Here is an 11,051-nt window from a genome sequence, read left to right on the forward strand (position 1 = left end):
AAATAAGTCAGTTATAGAAAGATAAATGTCACATGATCTCACTCATTTGTGGAATATAAACAACATAAACTGATGAGCAAAAACAGATCCAGAGATAGTGAAGCATCAATGAGACTGTCAAACCTCAGAGGGAAGGCAGGGGAAGGTGGGGTTAAAGGGGAGAGATCAACCAAAGAACTTGTATGCATGCATATAAGCATAACCAATGGACACAGACACCAGGGGGGTGAGGGCATGAGCAGGGGGGTGGGGTAGGGGAGGTAATGGGGCGATAAGGACACATGTGTAATGCCTTAATCAATAAATAAAAAAACACAAAAAAAAATTATTGATAAAATCAAAGACTATGTCTCCGGGGGGAAAAAAAGCAAAAACTTTCTGTTGGATCTAAGACCAAAATAAAGTAAGAAATGTAATTTTTAAAAAAGATTGGTGGCCTTGGCCAATGTTGCTCAGTGGTTGGAGTGCGGGCACAAGAACTAAATGATCACAGGTTCCATTCTGGTCAAGGGCGCATACCTTGGAAGTAGACTCCATCCCTGGCCCCATTCTGCATGCGTGTAACGAGGCAACCAACCAATATGTCTCTTTCACATGGATGTTTCTTTCACTCTCTGTCTCTCACCTTCCCTTCCATTTTCTTAAAAAAAAAAAAATCAATGGGAAAAATATCCTCGGGTGAGGATTAACAAAAAAAAAAAGATATCGGTGAATGATCTCACTGAAAAATGACAAGTGGTGGTGAGCAGTGAATATGTCAGGTGAAGCTTAAGGCATGCCTCCATAATGAGATTTGACTCTTGCTCATTTCACACTTCATACAATATTGATAAGATAGGGCAGTGGTCGGCAAACTGTGGCTCGCGAGCCACATGCGGCTCTTTGGCCCCTGAGTGTGGCTCTTCCGCAAAATACCACGTGGGCACACATGTACAGTGCGATTGAAACTTCGTGGCCCATGTGTAGAAGTCAGTATTTTGTGGAAGAGCCACACTCAAGGGGCCAAAGAGCCACATGTGGCTCGCGAGTCGCAGTTTGCCGACCACTGAGATTTCATGCAAGAATAGGCCTTTCTTCCCCCAACTGCCAGCGCCACTTCCCTCTGGCACCCAGGACCTGGGCTTCCCTCTGGCGACTGGCATGCTGGACCCAAGCTTCCCTCGGAGCCCCGGCTTTGTCAGAAAGGTCATCCGGTCTAATTAGCATATTATACCTTTATTATAGATATTATAGATAAGAAACATAACACATCAATTTTTACTTAGCATTACTTTTTCTGGATAACTGTGCCCACTATATATGTGTAGACTTATTGTGCCAGAAGATGTGAAACAAGTGTAAATATGTGATAGGGAAGAACACGATTTCTGATTTAGATTAGTAATGTAAGTATGTATCTTCAATAAAATTTATTCCACAAATCAAACATTTTGTATGACATTTTAAGTGGTGCTATAAGATATATGAAAGACATTATAAGAATGACAAAATAGTCTGGCTGGCATGGCTCAGTGGTTGAGCATCGCCCTATGAACCAAGAGGTTCGATTCCCAGTCAGGGCACATGCACAGGTTTCAGGCTCGATCCCCAGTGTGGGGTGTGCAGGAGGCAGCCGATCAATGATTCTCTCTCATCATTGATGTTTCTATCTCTCTCTCCCTTTCCCTTCCTCTCCGAAATCAATTAAAAGATATTTTTTTTAAAAAAAGAATGAGAAAATATAATATACCAAAAACATGAAACCTTTAAATAAATGGCTTATTTTCTACAAAAGATACAAAAATGGACAATAGAAAAACCACCGCAAAGATGGGAAAGCTCACCAATTATAAATTTAAGGACAATAAATTGGCACAGCCCATCAATCAAAATCTAATCCAGGACAATTGTAAAAATAGAAAACTACAAAATCATCTCCTTAAAAAATATAGATGTACAAAATCTTGAAATATTAACAAATCAATCTAAAAGTACAACTAAAAGAACAATGTACCAAAATTAAGGTTATTCCTACTGGAAAGATGCTTCAGAATCGTTTATATAAAATTAAGAGAAATTTTTACCATGATAGTAATAAATGTTAAAAATAACAATAAAGAAGTTTTAAAATGGCAGCAGAGCAAGTGGATGCTACACAAACACGCTCCTAGCACCAAACTGGAATTACAAGTAAATTACAAAAAAAACATCCTTAATAATCAGCTGAAGACTAGCTGGAGAGAACCCTGATAACCAAAGATAGAAAGAGGAGGACCACAAGGCAACTAGTAGGAAGGGTAAAAAGTGCAAAAGGGCTGGCCGGTTCCCAAAGACAGCTGCTTAAGTCCCAGGGTCTAATCCACAAGCTGGGCCTCCCAGCAGAAAGCACCAAAACTGGGAAAGGTGCCCACATAACATCTGGCTGTAAAAACTAGCAAGGATGCTATTGGCCAGGGAGAGATGACTGGAAATGCAGGAATTCTTTTAAAAGGTCAACGCACAAAATTTCATGGGCAACCACTCACCTTGGGCTTTGGCAAAGGGAAGGGAAGAGTGGATTGGAGCTGTGTGAGCAGAAGGCAGGGTTGGGCCTCTGGGGTTAGAGTTCATAAGGCAGATAACCTGGTTTCCTGTGCTAAGTCATTACCTTATGCTGCAGAGAACATCTTTCTGCCTGACATTTATAGAACATTTCACCCCAAAGCTGCAGAATATACATTCTTCTCAAGTGCATATGGGTCATTCTCAAAGGCAGACCACATGTTAGGACAGAAAACAAATCTCCACAAGACTGAAATCCTATCAAGCATCTTCTCAGATCGCAATGAAATGAAATTAGAAATTAACTACAGTAAAAATACCCAAAAACATCCAAACACATGGAGGCTAAATAGCATGTTATTAAACAACTAATGGGTTACCAATGAGATCAAGAAAGAATTCAAAAACTTCCTGTGAAAAAATGAAAACACCCAACAACCACAAATCTCTGGGACACAGCAAAAACAGTCCTGAGAGGAAAGTACACAGCACTACAGGACTATGTAAAATAACAAGAAAAATTAATAATAAACTATTTAACCCTACAACTTAAAGAATTAGAAAGAGAAGAACAATAAAAGCCCAGAGTAACTAGCAGGAACTAAATAATAATGACTAGAGAAGAAATAAATGACATAGAGACTAAAAATAATAATAATAATATAAAAACATTAATAAAACCAAGAGTTGGTTCTATTAAAGATAAAAAAGATTGATCAACTGTTAGCCAGACTCAGCAAGAAACAGAGGACCCAAATAAATAAAATCAGAAATGAAAGTGGTGTGAAGTAACAACTGACACCCCAGAAATAAACGATTATAAATATTTTTCCATGTATACTTTTCCAACCAAAAATAAAGAAATCAATATTTTAAACATTTTGCTGGTTTTCCTCTTAAGGCCTTCTTCTTTTTTGGCATCCTACGGAGTTGTTCTTCCTGTTTTCTCCACTGTCTGATCATAGACTCAGTGGGAAGAGGTCCAAATTGTCTCTGCGGTTCTGTTTCCACGCTCTTTTGCATAGCTGATTACATTCAGTTTGAATTTTGCAGAGTAAGACAATCGCTTACCAGTATTTATCTTTTTATTTTTTGACATCTTTATTGGCTCAGAATGCTCAGTCCCTGTTGCATCTGCCCACTCTCTACCTCGATCTCAAATTACAGCATCAGCTGACGTCAGTAACAATAAGGCTGATGAGGAAGAAGCCTCTTTGACAAGATATGGGCAGATACACACCTGCACGACTCCCTCCTCGTCTGACTTCCATGTATAAGACACCCCTCGATTTTCAGTCTAACGATTTTAGAAAAAAATAGGGTCTTATACACAAAAAAATACGGCACTATGAACAACTATATGGTATGCCAAAAAACTGGACAATGTGGATGAAATGCACAAATTCCTAGAAAAATAAAATCTCCCAAAACTGGATCAGGAAGAATGAGAAACCCTGAGTAAGCCAGTAACAACTGAGGAAATAGAAGCAGTAAACAAAAGCCCGGGTCTAGATGGCTTCACAGGGAATTTTACCAAACATTCAAAGACGAACATCTATACTCCTCGACCTATTAAAAAAAAATCCAAGAAGGAACACGTCCAATCTCTTTTTATGAGGCCAGCATTAACCTAATTCCAAAACCAGATAAAGACACTACAAAGAAAGAGAATTACAGGCCAATAACCCTGATGAACACTAATGCTAAAATCCGTAACAAAATATTAGCAAGCCCAGCAGGCATAACTCAATGGCTGAGCATTGACCCATGAACCAGGAGGTCACAGTTCGATTCCCAGTCAGGGCACCTGCCTGGGTTGCAGGCTTGATCCCCAGTGTGGGGTGTGCAAGAGGCAGCCGATCAATGATTCTCTCTCATCATTGATGTTTCTTTCTCTTCCTCTCCCTTCCTCTCAGAAATCAATACAATATATTTTAAAAAATATTTGCAAATCAGATCCAGCAATATATTAAAAAGATCATACACCACAACCAAGTGGGATTTATTCCAGGGATACAAAGCTGGTACAATACTCACAAATCCATAAATGTGATACACCTCACATAAACAAACTAAAAGAAAAGAACCACATGATCATATCAATAGATGCAGAAAAAGCACTCTACAAAATTCAACACCCATTTTTTTTTTAAAATATATTTTATTGAGTTTTTACAGAGAGGAAGGGAGAGAGATAGAGAGTTAGAAACATCGATCAGCTGCCTCCTGCACATCCACCACCGGGGATGTGCCCGCAACCCAGGTACATGCCCTTGACCGGAATCGAACCCGGGACCTCTCAGTCCGCAGGCTGACGCTCTATCCACTGAGCCAAACCGGTTTCGGCTCAACACCCATTTTTGATAAAAACTGAGCAAAGTGGGAATTCAGAGGGAGCCTATCTCAACATAACAAAGGCCATAAATGACAGACCTTCAGCCAATATCATTCTCAATAGGCAAAAACTAAAACCATTTCCCCTAAGAACAGGAACAAGACAGGGATGCCCACTTTCACCACTCTTATTCAACATAGTACTAGAATTCCTACCCACAGCTATCAAACAAGAAGAAGAAATAAAAGACATCCAAATGGAAAAGGAGGAAGTAAAACTCTCATTATTCGCAGATATTGTACATAGAAAACTCTAAAGGCTCCACCAAAAAAATACTAGATTTAATAAATGAATTTGGCAATATAGCAGGATACAAAATCAACACCCAAAAACCGAAGGCTTTTTTACTACAACAATAATGAATTCTCAGAAAGAGAAACTAAACAAATAATCCCATTTATGATTTAAAAAAAAAATTAAGATAATGAGGAATAAACTTAACCAAAGAGGTAAAAGACTTGTACCTGGAAGAGTACAGGATGTCTGTAGGGAGTTAAGCCTCATACTGACCTGTGGCAGGGCCACAAACAAGTCCCAGCTTGGAGGACAGAGCCCTCTTAGCATAATTAAACTTACCCTCATAGCCTCCCTAGTTCCTTCCTAGGTAATGGGCTGTGGGAGGTGCAGCAAGTGCTGCCAAAACAAGGTGAAACTCACAAGAACATTGTAAACATTATATACCCTTGTTCTGCTTTGTGTGTTCTGACTATAAAATTAAGCTTCAACTTGCAGGCTTGGCACTGTCTCTCCATCAGAGAAGCAGCATTCCACCCAGCCCCAGCTGTATTCTCTTGTCTGTCTTCTTTAATCGTTCACCGCCCCTCCTCAGGCTCACCGAACTTGCCCGTGCTGGATGCGGCACAGACATTGAAAAAGAGATAGAAGTAAATATAAGCAAATGGAAGAATATACCCAAAGGAAGTCAGAGATTCAATGCAAACCCTATTAAAATACCAACAGCATATTTCACAGATCTAGAACAAATACTCCAAAATATTATATGGAACCAAAAAAGACCCCAAATAGCTGCAGAAATCTTGAGAAAAAAGAACAAATTGAAGGACTCGTAATACCAGATATCAAGTTATACTACAAACCCAACATAATTGAAACAGCTTGGTACTGGAAGAAGAACAGAACAGAAACCCCAGCAATCGACCCAAGCCATTACACTCAATTAGTATTTGACAAAGGAGGCAAGAACGTACAATGGGACCGAGACAGTCTCTTCAAGAAATGGTGTTGGGAAAATTGGACAAGTCCATGCAAAAAGTGAAATTAGATGCCCCAACAAAAGAATAAACTCAAAATGTATAAGAGTTAAATTTAAGTTGTGAAATAATAAAAATCTTAGAAACCATTGGCGGCAAAATCTGACATTTCTCATAGCAGTATGTTTACCGATACATCTCCTAGGGCAGCGGTTCTCAACCTGGGGGTCGAATGACCCTTTCTCACAGGGGTCGCTTAAGACCATCCTGCATATCAGATATTTACATTACGATTCATAACAGTAGCAAAATTACAGTTATGAAGTAGCAACGAAAATAATTTTAATTACAGTTATGAAGTAGCAACGAAGATAATTTTATGGTTGGGTCACAACATGAGGAACTGTATTTAAAGGGCCAGAAGGTTGAGAACCACTGTCCTAGGGCAAAGGAAACTAAGGAGAAAATAAACAAATAGGACTACATGAAAATAGAAAGCTGCACAGCAAAAGAAACCATCAACAAAAAGAAAAGGAGAGCCTACTGTATGGGAGAACATATTTGGCAATGATACATCTGAAAAAAGGTTAATATCCAAAATATATAATGAACTCATACAACTTAACAAAAGGAAGACAAACAATCCAATTAAAAAATGTACAAAGGACCTAAATAGACATTTCCCCAAAGTAGACAAACAAATGGATAAAAGACATGTGAAAAAATGCTCAAAGTTACTGATCATCAGAGAAATACAAATTAAAACAACAATGAGCCCTGGATGGATTGGCTCAGTGGATAGAGCATCGGCCTGCGGACTGAAGGGTCCCAGGTTCGATTCCGGCCAAGGGCATATGCTTTGGTTGCGGGCACATCCCCAGGGGCGGGTGTGCAGGAGGCAGCTGATCGATGTTTCTCTCTCATCTATGTTTCTGACTCTCTGTCCTTCTCCCTCCTCTCTGTAAAAGATCAATAAAATATATTTTTTTAAAAAAATAAAAATAAAACAACTATTAGGTATCACCTCAAACCTGTCAGAATGGCTACCATCAACAAATCAACAAATAACCAATGCTGACGAGGATGTGGAGAAAGGGACCCCTCGTACAGTACTGGTGGGAATGCAGACTGGTACAGCCATTATGGAGCTTAAAAAATTAAATATGGAACTGCCATTTGACCCAGTGATCCCACTTCTAGAAATAGATACTAAGAAATCTGACACACCAATCCGACAGAATATATGCATCCCTATGTTCATAGCAGCACAATTTACAATAGCTAAGATCTGGAAACAGCCCAAGTGCCCATCTGTAGATGAGTGGATAGAAGTGTTGTGGTATACAATGTTTATACCATGGAATACTAGTACTATGCAGTCATAAAAAAAGAGGGATCTCTTACCCTTTGAGACTGCATGGAGGGACCTAGAGAGTATTATGCTAAGTGAAATAAGCCACTCAGAGAAAGACAAGTATCACATGATCTCACCCATGCATGGAATCTAATGAACAAAATAGATCCAGAGACATCGAATCACAGAACAGATTGTGGAGTCTCAGAGGGAAGGCAGGGGAGGGTGGGTGAGTGGGAAATGATCAACCAAAGAACTTGTATGCATATATGCATAACCCATGCACACAGACAATAGGATGGTGAAGACCTGGGTGTGGGTCGGGGCTGGTAGAGGTGTCAATGGGAGAAAAAAGGGGACATACATAATACTTTCAACAATAAAGATTTTTAAAATAAATAAATAACAGCAAAATATAGAAGCCTTTCCTTATATTAAAAATTCTAAACGAACAGAATAGGGAAGGGGAAGAAATAGCCAAGTTAATCACAACACTATGCAAAGGACTAGTTCTTTCAGCTGTGTTTAAATTCTGTAACTTGATCATTAAAATCCCTCGGTCTTATCTTACCTTTGGAACCAAAAGCAAAATCCCCAGAATTACTGGAAGCCAAGTCTGCAAATGACAGTCCTGTGTTGTTTCCAAATCCAAATGAAATCGTTTTGCTTTCCACTGGCAAAAGGAAAAGAGAATTTAATATTTCATTTAATAAACATCAAAGTTTTATTGAGGACCCAATGACAGTAAGGGTAGAACCTTCTTTAGTACTCAGGGGCTTGGGTTGGGTATGAAGCATTTATCTTATGGTTATTTCTCTGAAAAAAATTTTAAGAGTCAGTCAATTCTGAGCTTATTCAGTATTTCTAAAGGTACAAGTATTATTTTCAACACCACTATACCAAAAGCATGCCAAATATAATTTTTAATATGTTTTCATTAATTTGAGAGAGGAAGAGCGAGGGAGAAAGAGAAACACCAATCAGCTGCTTCCTGCAGGTCCTCCACTGGGCATCGAGCTGTTGACCTCTTAGTGCACTGGATGATGCTCAACCAACTAAGCCACGCCAGCCAGGGCCCAAATATAATTTTTCTTTAAATGAGATGTATTTATACACAAGCCAGATAGAGAAGTATACAGTTTGTGCTTTATACTGTCTTCTATAATCTAAAACATTCATTCAAAGGAAAGATTTTAGGAAATATCTTCATTAAAAATTTGTGTTCTCAATTATAAATAACAAGCTCATAAAACCTGATTTTTAAAAAATATTTGGTCATCAGGTATTTTGGAGTCTTGTCTTAATTCTGTCAAAGTGCAGCTGCAGTATCTCTTGAAGTCCTATGCACCTTACCTTCTGCATCTAAAACTGCGGTATTAGGTCTGACATTACCTTCCTCTTGTACCATATTGAGACTCCAAAGTGCCATATTTGTGACTTATTCAGGACTACTTTTGAAAAAATTAAGGTGTTCTGAAAAAATTAGAGTGCCCTAGCCAGTTTGGCTTAGTGGATACAGCATCAGCTTCTGGACCAAACGATCCCGGGTTTGATTCTGGTCAAGGGCACGTTACTTGGTTGCAGGCTCCTCCCCGGCCTAGGCCCTGATTGGGGCATGTGCATGAGACAACCAATCGATGCGCTTCTTTCACATCAGTATTTCTCTGTCTTTCCCTCTCTCTTCCATTCTCTCTAAAAAATCAATGGAAAAATATTCTCGGGGAGGATTAAAAATAAATACATAAATAAAATTTTTTTAAAAAAAGAAAAAATTAGGTGACAAAGAAAATGTACACATATAAAGCAATATAATGTTTAAAGATTTCCCCCCTCCTAATATCAACTGGAACGAAAAATGCGGAAAAGCATATTAAATATTAATTACTAAAAACAAATAGTTAATTTAAAGAAGTGGGTAGAGAAAAAGAAAGACATTTAAGTACAGTTGACTCTTGAACAATTTGTGAAGTCAGGGGCACCAACCTCCAGTAGTCAATAATCCATGTATAACAACGGACGCCCCCAAAACTTAACTACTAATAGTCTACTGTTGTCCAAAGTTGATGACCACATATTTTTATGTTGTATATATTATATACTGTATTCTTACAATAAAGTAAGCTAGAGAAAAGATGTTATTAAGAAAATCATAAGGAAAATACATTTACAGTATTTATTTAAAAAACCCCACATGTAAGTGGACCCATGCAGTTCAATTCAAGCACATGCTGTTCTTGGGTCAACTGTAGTAACATAAATATTTAACATCCCTACTATAATATTTCTATAATTACTTCATATATACTTAAAACAATTTTAATAAACTTGAGTGACAATGTAATTCAAACAATACAGCAGCTCCCCGATATATGTAATTTTGCTATTCATGGTTTCAGTTACCCATGGTCTACCATGATCCAAAAATATTAAATGGAAAATTTCAGAAATAAACAATTCATAAATTTTAAATTGTGTGCTGTTTTGAATAGTGTGATATAACCTCACACCATCCCATTCCATCTCACATGGGACATGAGTCAGCCAGGCTACATAAAGTGCCCATCTAGCCCTAGCCAGCTTGACTCAGTGGATAGAGCATCAGCCTGCGGACTGAAGGGTCCCAGGTTCGATTCCGGCCAAGGGCACATGCTAGAGTTGCGGGCTCGTTCCCCAGTAGGGGGTGTGCAGGAGGCAGCCAATCAATGATTCTCTCTCATCATTGATGTTTCTATCTCTCTCTCCTTCTTCCTTCCTCTCTGAAATCAATAAAGAAATATATATTTTAAAAAAAAAAATGCCCATCCAGTACTCACTTAGTAGCTGTCTTGGTTATCAGAGATAGGAAAGAGAGAGATCACATTAACATAACTTTTATTACAGTACTAGAGGGCCGGTGCACAAAAATTTGTGCACTCGGGGGAAGGGGTGTCCCTCAGACTGGCCTGGGCCCTCTCGAAGTCTGGGACCCCTTAGGAGATAACGAACTGCTGGCTTCGTCCTGCTCCTGGGTGGCAGAGGGCAGGCCCAATCCCTAGGTGCAGCCCCTGGTCGGGCTCAGAGCAGGGCCGATTGGGAAGTTGGGGCACCGCCCCGTCATGCACAGAGCAGGGCAGATTGGGAGGTTGCGATGCCACCCTCAGTCACGCTCAGGGTAGGGCCGATTGGGAGGTTGGGGCACCGCCCCCGTCACACTCAAGGCAGGGTCGATGGGGAGGTTGCAGTGCCACCCCGTCACGCACAGAGCAGGGCCCATCAGGGGGGTTGGGGCTCCTTACCCTGTCATGCACAGAGCAGGGCCCATCAGGGCGTTGGGGAGCTCCCCGCTGTCATGCACGGAGCAGGCCAATAGGGGAGTTGGGGCACCGCCCCCTGTCACACTCAGGGCAGGGCGGATCAGGGGGTTGGGGTGCCGCCACTGTCACACTCAGGGCAGGGCCAATGTGGAGGTTATGGCTCTACCCCATCACACACAGAGCAGGGCCCGTGGAGGGGGAGGGGGGTGTTGGGGCGCCACCCCCTGTCAAACACAGAGCTGAAGGACTATCAGGGGGTTTGGGCGCTGCCCCCTGTC

At 40.2% G+C, this 11,051-nt stretch overlaps 1 protein-coding gene across 2 annotated transcripts in view; it reads right to left on the reverse strand.

The window, feature by feature from the left end:
- Window positions 1–11,051, reverse strand: part of RANBP2 (RAN binding protein 2) — a 100,489-nt gene that overhangs the window by 5,994 nt on the left and 83,444 nt on the right. For both annotated transcript variants that reach the window (XM_006763884.2, XM_015564005.1), the window contains one exon: window positions 8,052–8,153. In XM_006763884.2, the coding sequence (XP_006763947.1) occupies window positions 8,052–8,153 (102 nt within the window). The remainder of the gene's footprint in view (window positions 1–8,051; window positions 8,154–11,051) is intronic.

Source organism: Myotis davidii, unplaced genomic scaffold, assembly GCF_000327345.1.
Source record: "Myotis davidii unplaced genomic scaffold, ASM32734v1 scaffold979, whole genome shotgun sequence".
NCBI lineage: Eukaryota > Metazoa > Chordata > Mammalia > Chiroptera > Vespertilionidae > Myotis > Myotis davidii.